General features: G+C 40.5%; 1 protein-coding gene across 5 annotated transcripts in view; it reads right to left on the reverse strand.

Moving 5' to 3' along the window:
* The window catches only part of RGS17 (regulator of G protein signaling 17), a 76,193-nt gene that overhangs the window by 26,296 nt on the left and 23,003 nt on the right, over positions 1-26,894 (reverse strand). For 4 of the 5 annotated variants that reach the window (XM_063329345.1, XM_063329341.1, XM_063329342.1 and 1 more), the window contains exon 2: positions 5,670-5,813. In XM_063329345.1, the coding sequence (XP_063185415.1) occupies positions 5,670-5,788 (119 nt within the window). In that variant the 5' untranslated portion in view covers positions 5,789-5,813. Of the gene's footprint in view, positions 1-5,669; positions 5,814-17,284; positions 17,544-26,894 lie in introns of those variants that run through there. The other variant, XM_063329343.1, reaches the window with a different exon arrangement.

A 26,894-nucleotide genomic window follows, 5' to 3' on the forward strand; every position in this document is an offset into this window, starting at 1 on the left:
AAATTGTTCATCTGAAAGTACTAGAGAGGTGGGAAATGCAAAAAAAAATGTTTTGGTTTGTTTTTTTCATTTAGACTACCATGCACACTATGTGCTTCCTAGGAGGAGGAAAACGTTGAACCCCACAGAGGAAAAATATTAATATAATTTAAAATTGTCTTTAGAACTGTATCTGTCATCTCATATTCATGGCACAAGTGGCAGAAATATCTTCTTGTAGGCCCAAGTCAACCGCGAAAGCCATGCAAGGAAAACGTTCCCTTTAATAAAGAAAAATATTTGTGTAACAAGGTCATCAGGAAGAAGTTTCAGACGTAACTCACAGCAGTCATAGGCAAGTTGTAAGAGCTGGAGGAGAAGGGTTTCTTGCCAAGAGCAACTCTTGTTTACTGCCAAGCTGGCAAATACCCTATCTTCCTCAGCATCTCTTGGGTGTGTGGGAAAGCAGTCATGGAAAGGTCACAAGAAACCAAATGGTAGGCATAGCTTTTGTACAGGGCACAGCTCGGAGCTGCTGGACATGTGAGTCCCTTTCCCTCTTCCACAAGAGTCTTCAGCAGTTGTTTTAATGGTTCCCTTTAAGGTAAAGGCCTTCCAGCTCTCATATTTGAATCGAGCTACAGAACCAAGTGAAGTTGTGTGATCATCTCACTTATCCACAGGAAGCCTTTTCATGTCCCCCCGACTCCTGTACTGCTAAGGTCTCTTGCAGGGCAGATGTTAGATACCTTCTGAGCCTTCTGTGTGTGGTAAAAGGAGAGGGACTATCAGATATCAGAGTTTTAAAATTCACTGAGCACCTTATGAAAGGAAGAGAGGATAAAAAGATATGACTCCTGCTCAGGGTGTGAGACAAGAGAGGAAGCACAATAAAATTGGCAGAATAGCCAGCCTCCCTGCACTAGCGTCTTGAGAGGTTTTTTCTGAAGAACGTGATTTACAAGTGTTTGCAAGAAAATGACTGGCTTCATGTCTGCTCAGGAAGCTGGAGTAACATATTGCTAAATAAGATTGGGGAGGTGAAATAGGAGGCTTCTACCCTTACCTCGCCAGGCTGAGCTCAAAATTGTGAAGCCTTAGCATTAAATACTGAATGCGCAGCTCTCTGGGAAAGCGTAATTGAGGAAATTATAGACTGTCATGTTAGCAGTCTTACCGCAAACTCTCAGGCTACCCGAGTCATTGAAATGACACCTAGTAAGGAAGCCTTTTCTTTTGTCCTCTATGGGAATGGTGTTTTGTGGAGGCTTAAGACACAGGGTGAGATTCAGTCCATCGCCTTCAGTACCTGACTGGTACTTATCTGTTAGATGCATTAGTGAGGTGGTCTTCCTGAAGTAAGCACCTTAAGTCTATATCTGGTCAGCGGAGAGAGGAAGGTCCTATAGAAGATCTCCGGATGGATCTTCTATCATCTGCCTCTGCAGTGAGTGGACAAGCTTTTCCTGTTGGGAACTTCGGAAGCACTTTATTTTCTCCACTAGGGAGGACTGCTTCCTTCACTACTGATGCCTGGGCACCTGCTCAGGGCTTAAGCTAATTGGGCATCTTCCTGACCATACCTATTACAATTAAATGGTCTGTTTAACTCCACCTTTTCCAATCTAAGCAAACCTTGGTAATCAGTCCTGCTTTGTCCTTGTAAGCTGAACAATTTACTGTCCTGACAATTATCAGTGCCATGTCTGGCTGGGATGGAGTTAATTTTCTTCGTAGCAGCCCATATGGTGCTATGTTTTGGATTTGGGACCAAAACAGTGTTGATAACACATCAATGTTTTAGCCGTTGCTGAACAGTGCTTGCACAGTGTCAAGGGTTTCTCTGTTTTCTATACTACCCTGTCAGTGAGCAGGCTGGGGGTGCACGAGAAGTTGGGAGGGGACACAGCTGGGACAGCTGACCCCAACTGACCAAAGGGACATTCCACACCATATGACATCATGATCAGCAATAAAGGCTGGGGGATCAGCAATAAAAGAAGGGGGAAGTTTCAGAGTTGTACCGTCTCTCTTTCCAAGTAACTGTTACACACGATGGAGCCCTGCTTTCCTGGAAATGACTCAACACCTGCCTTCCGATGGGAAGCAGTGAATTAATTCTTTCTTTTGCTTTGCTTGTGCACACAGCTCTGCTTTATCTATTAAACTGCCTTTATCTCAACCCACGAGTTTTCTCACTTTTACCCTTCCGATTCTCTTTCCCCATCCCACTGGGCAGGAGTAAGTGAGCTGCTGCATGGGGCTGAGCTGCTTGTTGGGGAAAACCCACAACAATGGAAAAGTGCTCCAAATATTCATTACCTTTAAGAAGGAATTATTAGAGAAAAAAAAAATTGTTATATACTGAATAATTTTTGGAACTAACTTTTGCTGTTAGCAACTCTCTATTAGGCAAGGTACTATTTCCGCCAACAAAGGTGAATATTTGCCTATGCTGTTATGCAAGCAAAAGCCTTAATGCCTATTCTGATTTTAACACAGGGTAGAACAGAAGAAAACAAACATCACATGATTCACAAAAGATATTTTTAGAATTCTAATTATTTATTTGGATATATGAACTACTGAACTAACGTTTCAAACAGATACAAGTGAAAGCTTCTTACTAAAAGCTGCACCTACTCTCGCCCCCCCTTTGTGTGAATGGTGAGGAGGTTGAGGCACTAAGATGTTAGTGATATAGGAGCTGTCCTCAGTCACGCAGGCTGGTGGGAAAACAGAAGAAAAGCCTCCTAATCTTGATATTGACAGTTAAAGCATTGTCATCATCATTAATGAACATTATCATGAATCAACATCGTTAATCAACATTTCCAGACAGGTATCATTTGAGAAATTCACATTACTCAAATGCAAAGACCTGTGGAACTAGGGAAAGCATGCAATTTCATTAGGTCCAGAGAACCTGTTACAATTATCGATTGGGCGGCTTTCCTATTACAGAGACCTACCCTAGAGAATTACCTGCCTAGAATCCCTGATATAATGAGTGACTAGTAAAATTTGTTATGTTCTTTTAAATTATTTTTCTAGTTTTTTAGGGTACACAACTGAGGCAAGAACAGTAATCTGTACTCTACCTGGACAGTTCAAATTTACCAAACAAATTTTGCACCAGAACAAATTACTTAATTTCAACTGAGATTCTGAAACATTTCATATTGCCTTTTTCAAAGTTTTGTCCCATCCCTCCTCTAATGGAGTTTCCAGTATGGAATCACTGGAGAAGACTTATTACATCATCTGTTCTACCTTTTTGATTTCAGAAGACACAAGTGATGTTGCTATCCCCTTTGACCCATTCTTTGACTTAATCCTGAAAGCTAGCTTAAATTGACAGGGTTTCTCCAGGCTCAGTCTAATCTACTTTACCAAAAAAAAAACCCTCAACAGCTGAAAGACAGGATATTAACAGCAAAAACAATTACTAATGCAGCTGAAAGGACATCCTACATTTTAAAGCAATATTTGCTCTAGTTTAGATTTAATATGCATAAACTGTTCAAATATATAATGGTATTGCATTCTAAGGAGTGGAGGCACTCCAAGGGTCACAAAGCTCATGAAAACTTCAAAATAGCGTATAGCTGTCAAATAAGACCTCTTGAGCTACAACATGCTTAAAAAATAAAATCAGTTGTCTTTAAGTTTTAGAAATTAGACTGGCAGTTTTATGGCCATTCATGTTCCAGCATGCAAGGCAAAAGCCAACCTTAGCTGTACATGCACAATGATAGGCTTTATTTCCGTTCAGCAAAGAGATGTTGTAGTCACGGTGGATAATTCTAAAAAAACCATCACGTCAGGGATTGTTTAAAAGCAAGCAGAGTGCTAGGAATTAATAATAAAAAATCAAGAGCAAACATAAAACATGACACACCCATGTCTTGACTACTGCAACAGATCTAGCCACACATCTCAGACAGGAGACAGTAGAACAGGAGAGGTACATAAAGAGACACAAGGTAGGTGAGTAGATAGAAGAGAGATAAGGATAAACCATGGTCTGCGTCAGTTTCTGTATCACAGAGATTAAAATAGACTATGGAAGAAAAGACATCTGAAGGAGGATATGAGAGAACTCTATAAAAACTTGATCAACCTGGGAACAATTATTCACTGTTCTTCACAATCATAAGAAGAAGGAGGCATCAAATGAAATTAACATCTAGTAGGTTAAAACAAATAAAAGGGAGTAATAGTTCATAAAGTGCACAAGTCTTTGTAGAATTTATTGCTATGGGAAACTTTGGATGCCAAAAGCTTAGATGAGTTCAGGAAGTCGCTTCAGAAATGGTTTGACTAATGAAAGCAAGTTCCATCAAGGGCTATAAACCACACAGAAATAACCTCTGGGCCAGAAAGTCCCTAAGTTGCAGATTGTCAGAAGTTGTGAGAAGTTTTGCTGTGGGTAGGTTAAGAAAGTGCACGTCCACTTGTTTTCTCCTTTCGTTGTGCCATCCACTACAGGTCACTTCCTGAAATAGGATACTGAGCTAAATGAACCTTCAGTCTGTAACAGTATAGCTAATCTTACATTGTGCCCTTGTCACAAAGCAGAGATAATAGTGGCAAAACATCTGCCCTTTTCTTCCCATTTCCTCCACTTCCAGCTCTTTACTGTATAGATTGAACACATTGCAAAGTATCTTTATAAAAGCTCATCCTTGCTCCAAATATCCTTCGCCTCCAGGTGAAATTGAAAGTAACAGCCAAGGCAGGTCCACCCTGGTACTGCCTCCAGGATGTGGCATCTTGGAAAAAGCTGTCACGTTTGATGCCTGATGCATACCTGCTGTTATGTATTTTTAAATATATTGGGGGCAAATAACCTCAGATTTTAGACTGGGGCCAGATGGCTGATTCAAGGGAAAATAACACAGGTACACAGAGGAACGGTCACTCCAAAAAGACTGAACTGTGTGTGTAACAGGATGCACAGGCTCCAAACTGTACTGCACATCAATTACTTTATGTTTCAATGCTGTGTTCATGAAAATAAGGCAGACCTGATGCATCTCAAGACACTGATGCATCTCAAGACATTTAAAGCTGTTTTTGAAAGTGGCCTTAATTCTTTCCAAGTGAACTTTCCAAGTGGACTCTTTTTTTAGGAAGAGGAAATCAGCCACAATTTTCGAGCCTTTTTTCCACTAAAATTGTGCCATGCCAATTAAAAGAGAAAGTGGAATTTAAGGCTTGTGTTTTCAGATTTACAGAATATATATAATTAAATAACTGAGTAGTAAAACAGGCCACCATATATTCACATTTATGACCATCTCCCTTTTTCCCACCTGAATACAGAGAATTGCAGCATCAAAAGTACAAGCAAGCAGAAAAAAAATATGTTTTGAATTCAAAATATAAAATATTCAGTATCAAGTCTCTCATTCACACATACTAGTTTTACAACTGAATTTTCCTCTTTTAGTTTTGGTTTAAGTAGGGTAAATATAGCTTGAATTTACTATTCTCTCCTCTTCCCCCTCACAAGATGTCCAAACAAATCAGGGGATTGTTTAATCAAATTTTTTAAGCAAAATGTTAAATTGTGCCTCTTGGCAGCAATCCTCTCCCAGAAGTCTGCATGTTCCCAGTGCTCGGCACTTTCCGTTCTCATCCTTTACCTGTGGTGGAAATGAAACCAAATATACGACAGGACATACCATGAACAGCTGCAGCAACAGCACCAACAAAAGCAACATGTGTTGTTGGGCCTTTGGTTTCCAGGTGCTTGAGACACAGCTGATGTTCCTTCATTTTGTGACTGCTGCCTCTTTCTCATGTCAGCTACTTCAGTGCCCAAGTGGCTATAAGAACACAGACATAAGAGATGTACAGAATTACTACAGGCCGTCATAAAGCACATTCACATTTCCACAATAATCTCTTGATTCTACTGGTTCTCGCGGCTCGTGGCAACAAAAGCACGTGGCCATCAACTGCGCTGGCCAAGGAATAGTTCTATTGTGTTAAAAGCAGTTTCCAGAAGACCGCATTTTCGTGACCCGCTCGAATCATGTCTATTCTTATCACTTGGGCTGGACTAAAAGGGCTGTTTATTACCCTTCTGAACAGCAAGCTACACAGCTTGTGTAGCACTTGGTAGAGACTGAGTCGTTTCCTTACCATATGACTATCACGGCTCTTTCCATTGTACTAAAAATACAGCGGGATGGTTATTCACTTTGAATATGAGCTGGAAACTGATCTTTTTTACTTTTTGACTTCTCTGGTCAATGCTGGACCAATCAAATTGATATAATGATATTATATCACAGGCACTAATAGCTGTATGTTAATAGCCAAGATTATTTTAAGTGTCGTAGCTGGGAGGTTTGCTACTTGAAAGTTATTTTCTGTGAATAAAAGGAATAATAAATATGTATTTCCAAAATACTTTTCCAACTTTGTGACTCTCTTCTGGTCACAGAAGATTTTTTTTTGCTCATTGCCAGTCTTTCCTAGGTTTTATTAGGCCAAGATATTTTTCTTTCCAGTGACTTGCAATATGCAGCTGGAAGTAATATTCCATGCGTTACTTAGTTTTCAAAAGAAGTTAAAACAGTTATTGCTAAGTTATGTTATTTAGGAAGGTTTAGATGTCAGGATCCTTCTAATGGTTCGCATCTTCTTTGTGCAACAACCGTAAGTTTCCCAGGGTCATGGCTATTACAAGCCTATGTAAATTAGAATAAATTTAGTACTTTTGCCTTTGAAAAAGTAGAAACAGATTACTGTGGGGAGGAGCCCAGTTTAAAACAGAAGCGGGTAGAAGACGGCCTGGTGTGAGCACCACGCGCCGTGCCCCACACCCCCGGGGCATCCTCCTGCAGTCGGGAACACGGGGAAAAGGCAGGCTCAGGCTCTGGTCGATTTGCCAGCTGGATGCATCACGCACAAACAACCCAGAGATGTGCTACTCTGTCTGCGTGCATTCAAGCAGCAGCTGTGAGAGCCTGCATTTACATGGTTGCTAAAACTCCTGAAGTCCTTCTCCTGTAGTAGTGTCCTTACAGACAGTTTACACAACAACAAGTAGCAAGGATGTTTACGCAACAACAAGTAGCTTCAGAACTCAAACTCATGCTGCAAAACTCGAGGTTGGTGGTTATTTCAGCTTCTTGCATAGCTAACTTTTCCATGTACGCTGTCACTGAACAGAATCAAGTCATTTCTGAGGTGTTTGGTCAAGTTAAACAATGAAGAAACATTTAACTACCTGTGGTGAGGGCACCTGCTTATCCTGTTGATATTATTTATGGTTTATAGTTACTGAACTCTTGAAGATTAAAATGACATATTAAAAATGCACCTTTTGTTAAGAAGGGATACTATGACATAATTGAAAAAACGCCCATATTTTTATGATAAATAGGAAGGAAAGGAAAAGAGTTGTAGAATAATATGTAGCTCAGAGAGTGAGTGACAGTATGGAGTCACTTTCTCCAAATTACAGTGCTGAACTTCTGCTGACTGCGCGTGATGCAGTTAAATCATTTCATAGATAGCTGTGTCATGCTGTGGATGGTACTTGCTTCAGCAAGTGCAATGCCCATGGTTAAAGAAATTAAAGCCATGTATTTTCAAAGGAAATGTTTGTTTCTTGCAAAGATTCTAGAAACATTTGTACAAAATCACAAAATGTATTAATTTCAGAAACCAGTGAAATTACCCATACTTAGGTATTTATAGGGCTGTAATCTTGGAATGAAAACATCCCATGCATTCCACCTGTGTACCTAAAATTACACATTTCATACACAATTTTAGCTATATATAAAAAATGCACTATGGCTAGAATCTGTCGCGCTATAAATACAAGGGGGCAGGATGAAGGTTATCCATTCAGACACGATGATGACAGTTGGTGACTTTGCTGTAGTTTCACAATAACTTTAACACAGCAGAAGCTGCCGTGCCACTGAAATGTCTCTCTGCCTTTTCTCCTGCACAGCTCACGGTCACCCGTTCCCTCACCTGAGCTGCCCCCTGCTCTGTGCTGGCAGCGGCGTTTGTGCAGGTACTTGGTGAATTGGGTAAAAGAGTAGGCGTGATTTAAAATTAATCCAGAAGGGAAAGATAAAAAAGAAATTAGTTTTAATCTGGTTTGAGTCCCAGTCTCATTCACTTTGGGAAGGTGGGAGCACTTGGGCCAGGGCAAGGGAGGAAACAGAGCAGTGTAGCACGAACATCAGGCAGGCGAGGGGAGAGTGGGACGCTTCCTTCAGTCCCTGCTCGCGCTGGCAGGAGCTGGTGGTGAAACGGATGGGAGCTGCTCAGCTGCAAAAAAGTAAAATCTGCGACTGGAATTCCCAACAGACTGCACACGGCATGTCCAGGAGGCAGAGTCAGAAGTGCGGTTTCACAGGAATGGTCCACACCCTCAGCCCTGCCCAGCGACTTCTACCACGGAAAATTCTCCACCTTTCAGTTTGGACTGCCACGACCAACTGTTTTGGAGGTTTGCACGTCTGGCAGTACATGGTAGCAGCAGGAGTTGTGAGGAAACATGGGTCTTCATTGCAGAGCATTTCAGGAGGCAGGGTTTCCTCCAAGGCTGCTCAGACCCCGCGGGCTAGCCAGTCTTCAGAGTGGGGCTGCTTGCTTTGCTACACTCTGACTCTGCGCTGGAACACGGGGAAGGGCAGGACCCATCCCTTTCCTGACCATGCAGTATTTGGAGGAGAAAGATGACAGTCCTTGACTGCGGGTACAGTTACATTTATCTATTTAGGCTGTATTTGAAAGAAGAAAAAAAAACCCAACAAAAATAACCACAAAAATCCAACAACCCCCAAAACCCTGTGTACTTACATCCAGGGATAGTTTGCATTCTGGTCCTAATACAATATATTTGGTTACTTGAGGCTAAGGCATTAATTATGATGCTAAGATAGTGCTGTAAGGGGTTATATTTTGAAATGGGTTGATAATATGGATACCGTGCAGTGGGACTATCCTTAGCTTCCAGTTACAACGAGCAAAGATCTCACTGGCACAGTGGGACAGAGTTGCATTTAATCCATTTCAGATTCTGCCCTTTCCACAGCTGATGTTGGTGTTCCCCTTGAGCCTTGCCGTATCTGACAACGCAAGCTGTTACTTAGCTTGGTGTGACTGGCATGCTGATCAACAAAAGCGCAAGGCTGAAAATCCGAGCAATGAGACAGTGTTCTCAGGGAACACATGAACGATGTTCACTCATCCGGCTTGACCACTGGCTGAAGTCAAAGTTATCAGCCCTTTTCTTTTGCAAGTGTTGCATTCTCTTGGAGAGCTTCTAAGCTGAAGTCGATAAGAAATATGAAATATCCATCCCGTGATGCAAAACAATAGCATGTTTACTAAGGATGGAGTAAACTGGGTGGAAACTTTAGTTTCATGCTTATTTTGGTTGGATTTTGTGTTTCATGTTGTATTTGCAAATACCAGATGTTATCTATGCAAAACCATAATTGATTCCATTAGATTATTTAGGATGCAGAAGCAGGAATATCTTAATTTTTGGCTATATTTAGAGACTGACTGTAGACAGAGGGTTTATATTTGGTGCCTTGGTCCAAGGCATGAAAAAGAAATTTAGAATCTTTAATTCAGCAAGTCAGTGTGATGAGATAAATTATTTTTCTGTAATTAAGTGTGAAAGTTAGTACGTAACTGTGAAGGAGTAGAATATTGTGATATTGTGAACTGATATTGAGCAGACCTAGGATAGTGGTATGAATTGCACATACTGTCTCCAAGATCTCAGTTTGCCTTTTTCAACATTTTCATTGCTCTTGAGACCCTCTAGCTTGGCAAAAATACCAGGTGGTGAAGCTGGGCCTTTGTCCAATTGAAATAACGTTTCTCCTTGGTACTTTATATATGATCTCTCAGACTGTTGCAACACAGGTATAAGCTGCTTCTACCAGTTTTGCATCTGGTTCTTTGCCTCCATTTGGTGGCATGGTTTACTAACAGTGTTATAATTTCCATTTGTGCTGATAGGAAATGGGAATAGTATTCTATTTTGCTTGACTGACTCATTCTCTTGGGAGTGGGTAGGTATTATGGCCCTCTGAGCAATCCCATAATCATGAAGGATTTCATTTTGCAGAACATCTGCTGTCCCTACCCTGCAGCTGAGGAAAGGAACTCAAGGGTACAGCAACTGTTTATTATACAAGTAATGAGACAGGTAGTTCATATAAACTGCAGAGCAAGAAAGTCTGTACCACCCTCTGTGTGTCTTCGATCTTGCAGTGCTAGAGGAATATAAAAACTTAAAAACCTTCAGAAATTTGGAGTAAGACTTCCTGTCAGCTGTGGAACCGATGGCACGAAGATCTATTTCTGTGTTTAGACAGTGTAATTACCACTTATTCCACTGGGTACTCAGGGGTAATTATTACAGAAATCCCCTTGTGCACAGAGCAGTATCTCGGGAAGAGAGCTCAAAAAGGAATAACTGATGGAAGAATCATTTGGTTTATTACATTTGTACTGGGGCAGCCCTATTGAATACTGACTACAGTCATTTCAAATTCCACAGAGTGCCTCTAGAAGGTGAAAATAATGTAATTTCTGAACAGTTGCACTTCCCTGACTCTCCACCTCCTGCAGGACTTATGCTAAGCTTTTACAGTGTTTTCCCCAGAAATTCCCAAGGTGTTGGACGTGGTACAAAACACAGGCTGCATCATTTCAGTTATTTCAGTGGCTTTGTTGATGTCTATTCTCTGATGAAGCAAGAGCAACCCTTTGTTTGTTTGTTTGTTTGTTTGTTTTTTAATTTCTTAATTTTTTTGCTGGCCTCAAAAGCCTGTCATTACTGCCCTGCAAATTATCTGAACTTCTGGCACTCTCCCATCCAACCCCCTCTGCTCATTTTGGAGCTTCCCCCTGCACATGACCTTCCTGTTCCCCCTCCATTTCTGTTTCCCTCTCAGGATCGAGAGGGCATTCACTGGAGAAGCTCATGCGCTAGGAAGTCATAGAAACATCCTGAAACTCCATTAGGGATTGAGAAATTTTTATCTTCTGGAGCCATTCCCTAATGCCTGTTTTGAAAGAGAGATATCATATAAGGGTACGGATAAACACACACCATCATTTTATACGGCAGGCATGTGGCATTATGTCTTTTGTTGCAGGTAGGACACATAATGGCTTAGCTTTCAGGACAGAATTGGAGCAGAATCAGCTAAAGCAATCTGTCTTTTTTCAAACTTCTGCAATAGGCAAGAAAGATCACCTTGCATCAGAAAGGTGCAGTCAATGACTTAAGGATATATAGGGTGATTTACTCTGCAGGCAAGAAACTTAGCCCTTAAAATACTGTTTTGGGTTTGGGTTTTTTGGTTTTTTTGGGGGAGGGGTGATCTATCGCATCAGCTCTTCTGCATTGCTTTGCTTCCTTTAACTTCACCAATAAAGAACCAAAACCTCAACTGCGTAGCTTACGTGAATTCAGACCTTATATCAGTTTATACCAGCCCCCCGATGTGACTCTATTGATCTTTTAACCATACATCATGTTTTCACTATCTTAACTGGTGTTCAGTTGGCACATGGATTCCTAACAAGAATTTTTTAAGTTTAGGGATGTTGAAAGCCTTCAAACCCTAAGCATTAAGGTAAACAGTGCCCATTTAAGACCTCATTCAGGATTCATCGTAAAAAATGAACATGCACTGAGGAAGGTTTTGTATACTGTGAATTCAAGGCTTCCAACTATCATTTTAGATTTTACACATATTGGGAAAATCTCAAAATTTGTTAGAATAGAGTTACATTAACACTTCTTTGATTTTTTTAACTGGTTGGTTGGGGATAGAGTGATCTTTATAGGATTTTGACTGGCTGCTTGTTTTTTAGTTTCCTAAAACAGTCAGTGGGAGAAGTGACAGATATACCCCTGAAATTCTATTTTTTTCAGAGGAGTTAGGTGCCTTATTGAATTTGTAATATATAAGTCATCTTTTTAACTCCAAGCACTAAGCAAAAACCCTCAGAGAATGCTGTAATATGGTACTTCTAATGTTCTGTGGTATGCTATCTGTTTTAAAACAAGTAGTTTTTTTAAGGACAGTCTTACTAGCATACCAGCACAATGCAATACCGCTTGGATGCACCTGCCAGTTAAATAATCTCACAGATGCATGTGCCGTTCTTGCAAAACAAAGCCAGCCCTAACACAACACTGTTCTTTTACTTGTGCTGTCTTCATTCATCTAGAGGACTGTCTTACAGGTACCATGAGCTAAATGAAGACAGACCAAGGGATTTTATCAGATGTCTGTGAGCTATAAAGATTTCCATGCGCTCCTTGCAATGTCAAATGAGAGGTGAAATCAAGACCGCAGAGCCATGAGCATCCTTTAAGTGCTGCTTATACAGTCTTCCTAGAGCAATGGCATTCATACTAGTCACTCTGCCCAAGAGAAACCTTGACGCCGGTACATTCTCTCTTTTGCCACTGAGTCCTGAAAGCCATTCAGTATTTCACAAATAAATTAATGTAAAGTAACAGAGAAGAATAAGTCTACCAGAAGAAGAAGTATAACTGAATTACCTTGGGCTCCATTTACTTATTTCAATGTATGTATCTGTGGTCTATTACAGAACAATTAGAAGTTATTGGCAACAATGGAACCTTAATTGCACCTTAATTGATTTAAATATAGCCTACATGGAAAATTTCAATTAATTGCAGCAATATGAAAAGTTTGAAATTTTTGGATTTGAAAGAATTTGTGTTTTGGAAGGAAAGATCAATGCAAAAGTCAATTTCTAAGAACTATTCTGATTAACAATACTCATGTCAGAATTTGAATTATAACTCCAAATTTTAACAGATTTGCTTTTCTGTGTTCTTCAAAAACTATATTTTGCACCATGTCAAAGTTCTAAAAACTTGTGAAGAGTAAGAAGATCTGAGTCAAAACAGCACTTGACCCATGTATTTGTAACTAGACCTTCATATGGCATGCATACCCCATGTTGATATGCCATACAGGCCAGCGCACAGATTCTGGGTTCTACGTGCTAAGTTCAGCCAATAAAGGACATGGATACATTATAGCTTTTAATTTTAAAAGCTTGGCTGCCAGCATCAAGCTGTATGAACCATTGCTTTTAACTTCGATAGTCCCATACTGATTACCAAGGCGGCAGAACCACGGAGGGAATTTATTTCTCTGAAGTAGCTTGAAGTGCCCAAGACACCGCATGGCCTCCATTCTGTCATTCTTCTTCTATAAGTGGCAGACCACATTTTGGTAAAACACTTTTGAAATTGTAGGTATTGAATGCTTTTTCGCTCAGAGAACAGGTTATTGCACCTACTGAATTTTTGTTTTGGGGAATTGGACTTGAGTGCCTACAGCAAAACATCTTGCTCTTCTATTAGTTACTGCAATTCATCAAAGAGTTTCAAGACATGTACAACTCTACCATACAGACATCTTTCTCCTGTCATGTCTTCTGCTCTGGAGATACTTGACTCTTTCTAAAGTCTATCATCAGAGCAAGCCCTGAGAGGGTCATATAGTGAACATTCTGTCCATTGATGGAATAGGAAGAAAAAGAAATTGTGTGGACACTTGGCAGAAAGTTTTCAGACATTAAACATTTTATTAGGATAGAACACTGCTGTGTGAATATTCATTTCAATTGAAACTATGCAATTCAGCTGAACATTATAAAATCCTTGCCTTGTGTACAGTAATATTCTTTTTATGACTTTGCCAGACAGCTTCTGTGCTCATAAAGGATGTCTGAGATTTCTTTTTATTATTTTATGGTGAACTTAGTATCCTGAGGAAGCCCTGCTTAAATCTCTGCATCATCAAGTAGATATGCATTTGTACTTCTGAATCAGACATTACTGCTCGGTAACAAAACATTAAGCCTGACAGTAATGCATTATTGAAAAGTTTGAGATGCCTGCATGTGGTTTTTAAGGAGCTGTACTAAAATTATGATTAAGAGCACTCTACAGTCTTCAGGAACATTTTATAAAGAGCAAAATGTAAAACTCATCAGGAAACCTTTTATCTTTTTTAAGCGTATTGTTTTTGTTTGTATGTGTTTGAGAAACATCTGAGAATACCATTTTACACTACACCTATCTACCTGTTTGTTGTGGCTAGTATGGCTGCAGCTGACTGAGACACATGAAGCCACTACACTTTAGAAAGCTGAAAAGACACTTTCCTCACAGGGGGGAAATACAGATCTTGACATATTGCTGGAAAATTAAAGAAGTGTTTGTTAAAGTCCATGACATTCTCCATAAAGAGGACACTAAGAAGACTCTGGAGAACACAGAGAGCTTTACTGCATGCATTAGCATTGTAATTTCTAAATAAACTTTCCTGTCCTTAAAGCCATTTCTCTATGTAAAGAGGCAGACGACATTTGGGGGTTATGTGTACTGCACAGATTCTGTACAAATTTCAGCAGAAATTCAAGAAAAAATCACAGGGCCAGCACAAGAATTTGTAGCTAACGCCAGGTAAAAAGATTTGCAAGTGCAATTCAAGTACCAAACAAGTTTTAATGTTGGTGAACTGCTTTTTTCTGCACATAAGACCAGTCTGGCAAATTTTCACCTGCAGAAATGACAGCATTTAATCAAATAAATGCACACGACTTTTGTTTATGGTGCACATGCTACTACAGGCTGAAGAACAAAAGAAGGAATTAGGAAAATTTTTTAGTGTGAGAACAGTTTTTCGGAAACCCCTTTGGACGTGGCTCTAGTCTTTGAAGTGACAGAATCCACATTTTTCACTGTAAAATGAAGACTTGTATCCTCTACTTCCAAGGCACTTTATTTTTCAAATTCCTTCTGCAAATAGAAGTAAAAAATTTGGACAGAAGTAGCCACCCTCAAGATTAAAAAAAAAAAAAAAAAAGTATAATAAACAAAGTCAAGAGATTTGTGTGGCAGGGAGAAGGTATTTGGTTGACATGGTAAAACCGCGAGGGAGAGGAGTGGAAGGTGGCATGAGGTAGAAACAGGTTTAGGGTCTTTCTGGATGGCTTGAAGTAGTGGGAGAAGGTTAATCCAAAAAGCAGGGGGAGGGATTGTTGAGGTATACCGTGCTCTGCTCCAATTACAGTATCTATGAACTTCATGACCGTAGAACTAAAGGAATATTTACCCTTGACAGATAGTGGTCAGACTGGGTGCATACTCATCGTTAATGGATCTCCACTTCCCTCCCACAAGCTACGCTAATTCTGTTAAACTCGTAGGCAAGCTCCTGATATTTCTGCTCCTCTAGTTAGCACTAATGCTTGCCTCCTAATCAGAGGAAGGGAGAGGAGACCAGTGTCTACTCCACGCAAAGGACATGCTCTTTCTCACCACGCTGGCATTTGGATCAACAGCAGTTAGTTAAAAGCCTTGACTCTCTGGTGCACTGTGCTGTCGGCAAGGTTCTTGCTTCCACCTTGCTATTTCTCTACTGTTTACCTTGCTGCTATCTCCAGACAACACATTTGTCTTATCACTTCTGAGCTCTTCTTTAGCTGTTAACTGAGGGTTTTCAAGAGTTTCCCCAGGATTTGTATGTCAGTGTATGACACTTTCTACTACTGCTCCACAGTTGCTTTGGTTCCCCCTCCTCTGCTCTCTCCCCAAGTCTGTAGCTGCTTTAAGTGACCTGGAGTCCATGGCAGCTTGGGGTTTTGGTTTCTTGCCTATGCTGTGGGTGGTCATCTGCTCACCTGCAAAACAAGTGCAGATTTGTGGTGGTTTTATTCCTTAGCATTCCTATAATGATGTCTGTGTCAGGTCAAGCATTTGTCTATGTGTTTGATTCTAATAGGCAGATCTTTACCTATCAGTTTGTGCAGGGTTATAATTAGCACCTGCTAAGGTACAAGGGATGATTCATCACGACATAGGAGGGATCCCTTTCCATCCTTCTTTATTCTCTGTCAATTTCTTGGTTATCTTTACAGTTTCTGTAATCTTTTACAGAAATCTTTTACAGATCTTTTACAAGATCTTTCCATTGTTTCATGACTATTGGTAAAGATGCGCTCACAGGTACCAGGACTGGTGCTATGCCATGGGTGCTCTAATATTGTTCCACATGGTAAGAGAACAAACTTGTAATCATAGTTTTGCCCAAGCGTCTTCTAGGTTGCCAACTCAGTTTTGGGAAGTGATCTAACAGTCATTCAAGCAAACAGGCTTGTTCTTGACTTCTTCCAGGTTTGTCTACAATTTCCTTAGTATGTCTTTCTATTTAATTGCTATGTTTTTATCAGGGCTATACAGATCATCAGTTTTCACTTTAGGCAGATATAGTAATTATTCCCTGGGTGGTTCTGCTGCCACGAACATTTTAGACTGTAGCTTTAGGACGAAACCTGCTACTGTTGGATGCTACTTTGTCTACCTGTTAGTCATACATCCCCTGCAGCAACTCTCACTTTTCCCTTGGCTGCTACCAAGCTTCAAGTCCTTCACGCTGTGTCACATGAGAGGGTTCACCACTTATAAAATGAACATGGCCCTTTTCTTTAGTAGCAGAATGGTTTATGGAGGTGCTGTAGTGAGCACTGTGGCCACATGCTTCCTCAAGGCTTCGTCACATCCCTGTAATTGCTGCCCTTCCCTCCCTAGGCTCCGTGTCCCTCGCTGCTGGTTTTGAGAGCTGGCTGGGGCTTTACCAGTGTGGAGGGAGGTGGGAGCCACCGATCACAGCCACAAGCACAGGACAGTCATTGAGAGGAACTATCCCTTTCTGCTATTCAGCATGTTACCAGGAAAAACAGGCATGAAATTAAAAGGGCAGCTGACAACAGTGGGAAAATGGGAAGACAACAAACAAATATGAAAGACAGAAGACATGGTTTACCTGACTAAATCTTGGGTTAGAACCATTTTGGAGCAAGAAATCAGAGTGGGTGTCAGAGACGTGACAAGCTATGTGGCTTGAAAAGCTTCAAAATTTTAGTGGGAGGCTTCTTTGAGATATAGAGGAATAGACACTCAGCTTTCAATTTCTGGGTGCCTTGAAATATATACATATATATGTTAACAAAGTAAACAGTTCAACAACAACATTCATTTTGGTCAAAAATATAAAAATTCTACCTAGATCTCATGGAAAAGTTGAGGCACGCCCCATGACTAACACATCTCTGGGCCGTGGAAGCCATCAGTCTAGACCCTGAAGCTGTTTTCTTCTAAGATCCCTGACAGCAGAAAAAAGCGTCACAGAGTTTTTAAAAATGATGACACTGTGCTCTTCAAGCTTTGATTTGCATTCACCTGCAACAACCCGGTACAGTGGTAGAGGATTCACTCAGCTGACAGCAGAGTGACAGACTTTCATAGGACTGTCTGCCTCCTCCTAATTTGCACCAGCGTCTTAGCTCATCTCCCTTTCCATGGTCTCTTTTCCTTCCCACTCCCGAGGTCACTGGCGTTTCCTGGCCGAGATGTCTGTCAGCTCAGCTGCGAAACCAATAGCCTGCAGAGCAATACGGCAGGCAGATATGTGTCTAATGCTGCTGCAGCAAGCCTCGCCGTGACTCCTCTGTCAAAGGCACTAGGCAGCACAGGAAATAAAGAGAGATTTGTGGAGAAAAAGAAAAATCAGACTTCCAGGTTAAATCCCCTTGCCATTACAAGAGCTTTCTAGAACTTACTGTTCAGTGAGAGAAAGCAGGTTTTCTTTCCTTTCCCTTGTCCTTGTTTTATCTCTTCCACTGCTGGAAGGATTCCCATGTAGAATGCTGCAGCCTCCTTTGTGTACCTCATCACTTGAGTATCTACCTCGGCTGCCGGAATCTTCAGTAGCATCTTGTTTGTTAGCTTGCCTGGAAGAACAGGTTTCTCCAGACCTACCCACAGGTCACTTTCTGTCAACCACAAATTTATGTGGCTGTTGGTACTTTATAACACCAGGTAGTAGACACTTGTAGCACAGTTTCTCTCCCCAAAACATAGAGGTATGATGCAGGTGTGCAGCAAAAGAAAGCCATAAGTGTCTAAATTATACAGAAAACGCCTAACAGTCAAATTGGTATCTCTTAAGTTCATAGAGATTGTCAAAATACCACACTGAGGCAGAGGGCTTCAGATGTTTTGAAACTAGCGTGAGGAGTCCCAAAAGCTAGTTAGCATATTGTGTGTTGGAAGGAATGTATGGAGGTTCAGAGAAAGAAAACAAAACGAATTATGATTCCTTCTCCTCTCCTTTCTCCTCCTGTGGTCATTTTTTAATGTGTCAGTTTTAAAAATACAGATTTCCAACCATCACAGTAAACGAATTTTTATAGCAAGCTGTGCATGTATTCTTTCATATTCAGCAACAGAAAAGAATAAATTATGTCTTCCTGCAGAATCCGACAGCTATGGCATTATGGAAAATTTACATATTAAAAAACAATACAGAAGATTTTCTTCCTTTTTTTTTCTTTTAAACCCTATCAAGCATGTGAGTTAACTCTTTTAACATTTCTACAAATGCTAAATACAAATCTGCACAGAAAAAAAGTCTTAACATAAAAGTTCTATTTTGAAGACCTTTTTTATAAAGTTTAAAGGATGGAACTGCTCTCCCATAGTATAAATTTCCCGATGGCAAGTGTCGTGTCTAGTCAGATCTGTACATTTACAAGCTCTCTACTGTTATGCTGAGCATTAGCACAGATTTACAATCACCAGCTATGTTACTGTATAGCAAGGCATTAAAGTAGCTCTTCCACTTGAGGATGCAATGGGATGGAGTGAACCAATTTAATTTAGATAATAGATCCCTGAAGATCAGCAGACGAGACCTCTTGGAACACTGTCTTCCCAGATTACTGAGTGAAGCTTGATGTGAATGTCTGGTCTATCATTCTTCTTCCTATAAAAGCTCTCCTCACTGGCAGTGCGACCTGTCTGATGTCCTTGTTTACTGCCACAGAGACTATAGGGTCCATGAGGGAAATCCCTCAGCATCCTTTTATCCAGTATTTCATGTTAAAAAAAATTAGAGCACTTTGCATAAAAAGCTGTATTTCCTCCAGCCAGTGAAATATACTCAGGTAGTTTTCTTCCTGAATTTTAGAAAAATTATGTCTACAATGATAAGAGGACAAGGTTATGTTTTAATTTAAAAGAACTGTACAAGAGCTCTGGGCACCCTGTTGACTGTATGTCGAAGGACAGCATTAGGTGGATTGAAAAGAATTATGGGTATGGCACATCTGTCCCAGCCAGCTACCCACAGCTCCATCTTCCCCACAATTTGCCCTCTCCCAGCCATTCAACTGTATTGTGACTTGGGCATTGACTTCTGTCCCAAATTCTCTTTGAAAGCGGGACCTTGCTGTGAGACTTGTAAGAGGATGGGGAACGAGGGAAGCTTCAGAACAAGCTTGGGTACAAGGCCAAATTGTACTGAGACCTCACACACTGATTGTCTCTGAGGACCTCAGTGAGCTGTCACAGCAACTCTTCCAGCAGCAGGGGTTTATACAAAGTCTGTGTTGGCCAGTGAAGGTTAAGCTTGGAGACGAAATCTTCTCTCCACGAGAGCTTTAGTAGGACCTCTCTCCTTCACTTGGCTGCTGGGGTTTTTTTTCATGCATTTGGGTTAATTTTCTGTCTTTGAGATTGTCTTTGAAAGTTCGATCTGTCATTTGGTTGAAACTGGATGACATACACGAAGTTAGCGGAGAGGGACAGACAGGCAGAGGCAGCAAGGTCTTACAAGCATCATCAGCTTAGGAAACCAAAACAAAAAGTCAGAAATCAAATGAGTGTGAAGAGCGTTGAGCAGTATGACCTGGAATAGCCCACCAGTGTGTAATAACTTCCCATTCATCCATCCACAGCTGTGATCCAGGGGCTACCTTCAATGATAAGAGGCAAAGGGTAAAGGGTGTTGTTGGGGAATGGTGTGGAAGGAGAAGAACAGTGCTCACTGTCTAGCCCAGGTATATTGAGTAAAGCAGAGCCAGACCCCACCGTGGTTTTATTCTATCGATCGGGAGTATTTAGGGTAGATCCAGTCCCACCAATTGTGCAGCTTCATCACATGCTTTGGGGAGGAGAAAAAAGTTATGCAATAAAACTAGAAAATATGACTGAAGCTACCAAGCTTTGCAGCAGGCTAAGGAGGAGGTTTAATACCAGAAACTACTTCAGTCTCTTTTTCTTAAAAAGGCAACAATTAAAAAGAAGGTTTCTTTAGACTTTTTTCTTTTAGTCCCATAAGACATAAAAATTAAAAATATTCCAGCTGAGGGGCCTTATCTAGCTCCCATTTCAGGTCAAAATTTTTATGTCCTGTTTTTATTTGCCTCAGTTGGTTCTACTGAGGGAGAGGATAGTGTATCTCATCCTATAATATATACACGTTATAAGAAATAAATATTGAATAAGTTGCTTTAAAATCTCTACACTAGTTATTTAGAGTATCTTTTCTTCCAAAACCCTTTACAATAAAAGAATGATGAAGTCTTTTTGAGTGAGTAAACTGGAAATTAGGGGATAATGCTAGTAGCAAGCAGAGCTTGTTATGGACCAAGATATATCTTTCCTCTTCTGAAAAACACAACATGTTCTGTATGATAGGACTTTCAAAAACATCTGGTGGTTGTAATATGCTTCGTCCACTGAACCAACTCTTAAAAACTTCTCTAGTTTGAAGCAAAGTGAAGATGCAGCTCTCACCCTGAAGAAGGTGAACATCTCTGAAATATTTTTACTCTTAAAACCTTCTTCGGTAGAAAAGACTTTGGGGACAGACTCTTTAAAAATATGCATAAATCACAGAAAACTGCATGGAATTAATTTTATTTACTGCAAACCTATCTGTGTTTTAAGTATTAGACATAAGGTTGCTTCATATGTGTGGTTTCTAAGGTTGCACAATATGGATCAGAGATTCCTCTGACTTTTTATCTCTTTCACGAAGCAAAAAACATTACACTTGCTACAGATAAATAAATCCTTATCCTTTGAGACAAAAGATGAATATTTAACACAACTGTGCAGCCTCAGAGATCTACTATATGTGTTTCCTTGTTGATACCTGTATGGTGTGCAACTAAGTGCAATGATAAATAAGAACAGAGGCTTCACAGAGGGACATTAGACACAATATTTCTCAATAAGAGAGACCACTGCTTTGTTTCAAGACCTCTCAAACTAAATGCTGTTTTCATGTTAAGTTTTATATTTGACGCTGTCTCTTGCAAAGTTCTGGCACATTCAGGGAACGCACAACTGAAAATGCAAAACTCAGCATTTCTCCTCAGCACACTTGACACAAGTCAGCATGGCTAATGCCAGTCTGTCAGTCCTTGCTAGTTCCAATAAACATCTCTTCAAGGGGCTTCATTCCATACTATAGACAAGAAGAATAAAAAAATCCCAGTAGAGTTACTCAGTTATGCTTGGCGACAACTGATGGAGAAGAATTGCCCTGTGCTGCACAAAGGAGCTCACAGATGTGGAACAAATGAGGCTGATGTGGCAGGCCCCTGTGGCACCTGCAGAGCACGTCGGGGCAGAGGTCTCTGGATTACCATTCCACTGGAGACAACCTGAAGTCTCTGTCTGAAGGGAAGACAGCTTACAGAGAAGAAGAAAACATAGAACAGATATTAGCCCTAACAGAAATACTTTTCTCTGGCAGCACTGCAGGCGTTATCTTTTCCATTTGTTATTTATCTGTTCTCTCGTGGGTGAAGCGTCACCTTGAAAACCCTATTCCTGGTTACCTGTTACTATCTGTTGCTTTTCTTGCTGCGATACTGTCAGCACTTCCAGCACTATACTAACTTGTGCATCAGCATTCAACATTGTATAACTGAGCATTCCATATATTTGCTGTTAATAATCCGGTCATCTTTTATTTCAGGGCTGTCTCGGACTGTTAGGAAGCATTCTTCTGTTCAGCGACTTTCCTGAAGTTTGCAGTCTTCTTAAGGGCATATTCCAACACAGTTCCTTCATTTTTTCCACGCTGGGCAGCCATACTTGTGTTGTTTGCAGGGTGCTGCCTATGGTGGACCGTGAGTTCTGAATGCCGTTCTACCTCAGGGCTAATTTTAAATGCATTTTATGTTAGTCCTCATTTTCCACAGTATCGAAGTTCTGTTTACTATTCAAAACTTCAGGCAGGGGCACTTCCTTTGCCCAGCAATAAGCACATTGCTAAGAGTTAATTCTGAATCTTTCTGTAGGCTGAGGGCTTTGTCTCAAACTGCAGCTCGAGTCTCATTTTGTATCTGAACACACCTTCCCAAAATTATCTTTGAAAGCTAGACCAGTCATTAACTCCATTTTTACTTGTGTGTAATATCTTGTTAAATACCACGTTGTTTTTGGGGCTCATTTTTGTGCATTGCTCATATTTTGAACATAGCCTGGTGGTTAACCACCTCTACTTGACTTAGCAAAAATAATGAAAAACAACAGATTCTTCCGTACCATCTACTTTTCAGAAACATGAATGCTTCTGCCCGTCTTCTTTTCCGGATAGCACTGACTCCTGTCAAAATGAAGGAATGTCTGAAGCTTCTCCATTAGCCTTCTCCGTTTCCAGAATTTCAGCTCTCAGTGGAGGATGATCTACTCCTTTTTTCCCTTACAGCAGGGGTAACAGTTTCCATTCCTACTTTGTCTGCTCTGAACTGGTGCCTGGCTGCGGTCAGCGTCCCTTGCAAGGCCGTTGTGTGACCTCCCTCCCCCAGGCCGAACGTCCATCCCTGGCCTCAGCCCTCCTAAGGAAGCCGTTCTGCAGAGGGGACCGCATCAAGGTCCCCCAGTATGTGCTGAGGTATCTCTATAACCAATGCTTACTGCAAGAGGAACATGGCAACGTGAGGGAGATTTGGTTTTTCTATTTGTATGTAAATACATCTGCCACCCTTCCCTCCCATGTAAAGGCAGTGCTTTTAATGGCACAGAAGCAGGAAGTGGTTAAAGGCGTGTTGCCAGGCAATTTTTTTCAAGTTGATTAATCATTACAGATAATCTGAATGTAGTTAATGAAAGTGATGAGAACCCAGAAGTTGCATGTGCTCTGACACGAAAGCTAATTCAGCTGAAGCAAAAAATGGCTTAAGAAAAATTATGCAGGTGATGTACCTGGCCACTCTTGTTCTTGTGAAGTCGCCAGGTATCCTACTTGTGATTTATTTATCCATAAACAAAACTTCCAAATCTCTATCCTAAAACACTTGTCAATTACTCAATAATATTCACAACTATGATTGCACTTTTTTTTCAGAGAAAAAGACTCAAATTAAATGCTGCTGATGAGAGCAGATATCAGAAAAAACTTTCCAGAGATATTTTCAAGTTATATAGTTTAAAAAATGCAAAAGATTCTGCAGAAACAAACAGTTGTGTCTTCCTGCAAATTACTGAACAACAATCTGGTTCTGCCAAGGTCTAATCACAGTTTCTCCATGATTGCTGGAAAACAGCATTTTTGCAACATTGCAGGTTTCCAGGGGTGTGGTAGTGGTGGAAAGACTTTGCTGGTTATGTTCTAAGTTTCTGGTTGGGGGAATCCCCCCCCTCCCCATTTCAGATTTGTTCTGTTCAACATTGGGTTGTTTCTGCTACTGATGCCATGATTCACTAATTTCCCAAATGCTGGGAGCATTTGCTAGATGTCTCTCCTATGGTGCACTGTTTTCCCCTTGCTGCCTAAATCCCATAATGTGTCACTGAAGTCCCGTTACTGGATGTGCATTATGGGAAACGGTGGGTAGAGAAGATCTTGACACAATTCTATTCTGCAATTAATGCCTCAAATATTTTGATGGGAGTTGTTCAAATGACAATTTCGTATTTCTAAATCAAAGTTCAGAAGTTTTGCAGAGTTATTTCAATCATTTGAAATGAACACAAATATTTAAGTAAGACAGAGTTCCATTGAATTGGTATTCTCTTTTTTGCCCGAGTTAATTTCTGTTTTAGAGCCATAAGAGGGGCTGAAAAATTCCATTGGCACTTCTATCAGCTTTGTGGTCTTTTCAAATTCAAATTAATCCAGAAGAACAATTTTGCTGGAGTGTGTCCTTTCCTACTCACTTATTATTTTAATTGCCTATATTGAAACTTTATTTTAGGATTCGTGAATTTTGCCACTTTGGTGACAAAGGGCCAAATTCTGATCTCCCTCTTTAGTGGTAAATGATACTACTCTGTTGACTCTATTGCAGGTGTTCTTCCTTTGCAGAGATGTCGGTGAGCCTGGGTTTTCTTGCACAAATCAGAAATGCCAGCCACTCTGGCACTTCTAAAAACTCCATCTCTGTGCCTGCCCACTTCTCATTCAGCAGTTCAAGACTCCCTTTCAGTCGGCCTTTTGGTAGGCCGAAGTAAATCAAGCTGGAGCTGGATCTGGGTCAAGTAATTTATAGCCACTACGCTCCCAGTTTTCTTCCTTCCCCTCCCCATTCCTACTGGCACCCGTACACACAAGATGAAGTAAAGAAGAATTTTAATCAATGTATGGGCATTACAAGGGATTCCTGTAACAGTGGCATTCATTCTTTCTGTCCTCAAGTCCTCAGGAAAGGAGGGTAGTAACACCCAGCCTGTTGAGGTTAAGACAGTGACCTGTCGTCCTCTTGGTACATCCAGGGCTTTAATGTCAGTGAGGCATATGCAAAGGAGACTATTTTTATTGTTACGGTTGAAAGAATATCTTGGTATCTTCTATCTTTTTCTTTTATTGTTCCCTAAGATTCCCACTGAAGACTGGCTGCTTCGCTGAATTGGGTATCTAGGGGGTCTCTGTCCATTTTCTCAGTTCTTCTCCAGAATTACACATAGCACATTCCCTCTCAAGGAGAGTTTGTTTTCTTCTAAATGAAGAATTATTCACCACAGCTTCCAAACATCATTTATTCAAACTCTCTTGAAACGTATCGATTAGGATGTTCAAAGTGAGTGATTTGTATCAGTGAATAAATCCGCCCTGGGGAACAAAGGTGTCTGCTGAAGATGAGACTTGGAGAGTATCCCAAAGCATTCTCAAGCACACGAGGAAAAGATTAATTATATCTGCCCCCAAAACGGCTGTGGCTAGAAAGCTGGAATTGCACAGGGAGACTGTAATCACTATTGTCCTGTTGCGCTCTAGCAGAAAACAAAACAAAACAAAACAAAAAAAAACAAAAAAAAGAAGAAGACTTGATTTGGAGGAATAAAAAGGTTTTGAAATCTCTCCAGCGTCTCATTTCCTCTCCCTAGGGGTGCAGAAATTCCCACTCATCCTACGTGTACCCGACACTTTTGATACTGCTCTTATCGTTGCACATTTTCCACCTCCATGAGCACTGCAAGTACCACTGCTGTCTCAGTGCACCTTACCCCCTCCTCTGCTAGCGAGGCAGTTGTGGCAGTAGCAGCAGTAACAACAGTGGTGGGAGGTGCAGCAGCAGCAAACAACACTCCTTTTTTTTTTTTTCCCTCTTGAAAATTTGGCCTAAAAATGTGGAGATGCTTTATAAGCAGGGCTAATTTGTAATTGGCAAAGTAATTATTCTGTTAAGGTATTTCGACAGGAACATGAAGCTCCGCATGTGTGCATGTACGTAGTTTTCTGTAGCCCTGCAATTAGCAGAACATAAGCTGTTTAGTGGGCACCACCGTCACAAAAACTATTCCACAGAGTAAAGGGAAATCTAGATTTTAATCAAAATGAGATAATGATGACTCCCATTTCCTGGGAAATGTCAACTTTTTAACCACTGGCACTGTGCATGTTGATACACTACTGCTATGTCCTGCAGAGGACATATTAGTAAGTGCAGATGCTTTCCACAGCCAGGGCATAAAGCAATCCCCGTTTGGCCACGCTAGTTCCCCTTGCTGTCACAGCAAACAAAATCAGTAACGCTTTCTGCTCACTATGAGATTTTTCTGGGAAAGAAAGTGCCTTATATAACATCACCTTAATTTTATGCCCTCACTCCGCAGCTTGCCTTTCTTCCTTGGGCTGTGCAAATATCATATTTCTTTTGCACAGTGTCCAACTGCTAGCCAATTCCCATGTCAGTCTAGAACAGGCCCGGTCAGGAATTTTTCAATTAAACATTAATTAGAAAAGTCTATGTTGGTCAAACCCAAAACTGACTGCTGAAGCAATTGTTTTTGACAGATGTCCTCTTAAAAAAAAAAAAAAATCTTTTAAAGAAAGTTTGGAAGTTGTCAAAGTATCTCACTGAAGTGGTTTTGTTTTGTTTTGTTTTGTTTTGCTTTGTTTTGCTTTGCTTTGTTTTGTTTTGCTTTGTATTAATGGAGGCCAGTTTTTCATTTAAAGAAACCTTTGGTTTGAAATGAATCGATTTATATTGGCAACTGAAATAAAGGAATTCCAAAACCCCAATGTTTTAATGAATCCAACCAAATTTCCACATTTTCTATTGAGGAAGGGTTATTATTTTTTTTTCACTATTCAGGGCAGAAACATTTTTGAAAATTCAAAGGATGCTCATGGGACAGGACAAATCTTTCTCTTTCTGCCTCCAGACTGGAACTGTTCAGGATTCTGTGTCAACTCATTCCTAGAGACCCCAGCAAGTTGGAAGTAGAATACAATCCTTTTGTGATAATATCAATTTCTGCTTGCCTATAAACCACTAATTTTCTAGATTTAAAAGTTGTATTCTCCTTTGGAATCCAATTTATCTTGTTTTCAAGCAGTTGTGCTGAAAAAACCCTGAGTGCTTCCACATGAATAGGGAAAACTGCTGTGGTATGACTAAAAATGGGAAAACAATTCAGAGGAGAAATGAGAGCTCAAGTTATAGAATTTGTAAATAGTTGGTTGGGAAAAAACCAAACCAATATTTAGAGAATACATTGAGAGTTCTTCTTGCACCCAAATCATGTTTGTATTGCTTTTTATGATGTG

Source organism: Chroicocephalus ridibundus, chromosome 3, assembly GCF_963924245.1.
Source record: "Chroicocephalus ridibundus chromosome 3, bChrRid1.1, whole genome shotgun sequence".
In the NCBI taxonomy this organism is placed as follows: Eukaryota; Metazoa; Chordata; class Aves; order Charadriiformes; family Laridae; genus Chroicocephalus; species Chroicocephalus ridibundus.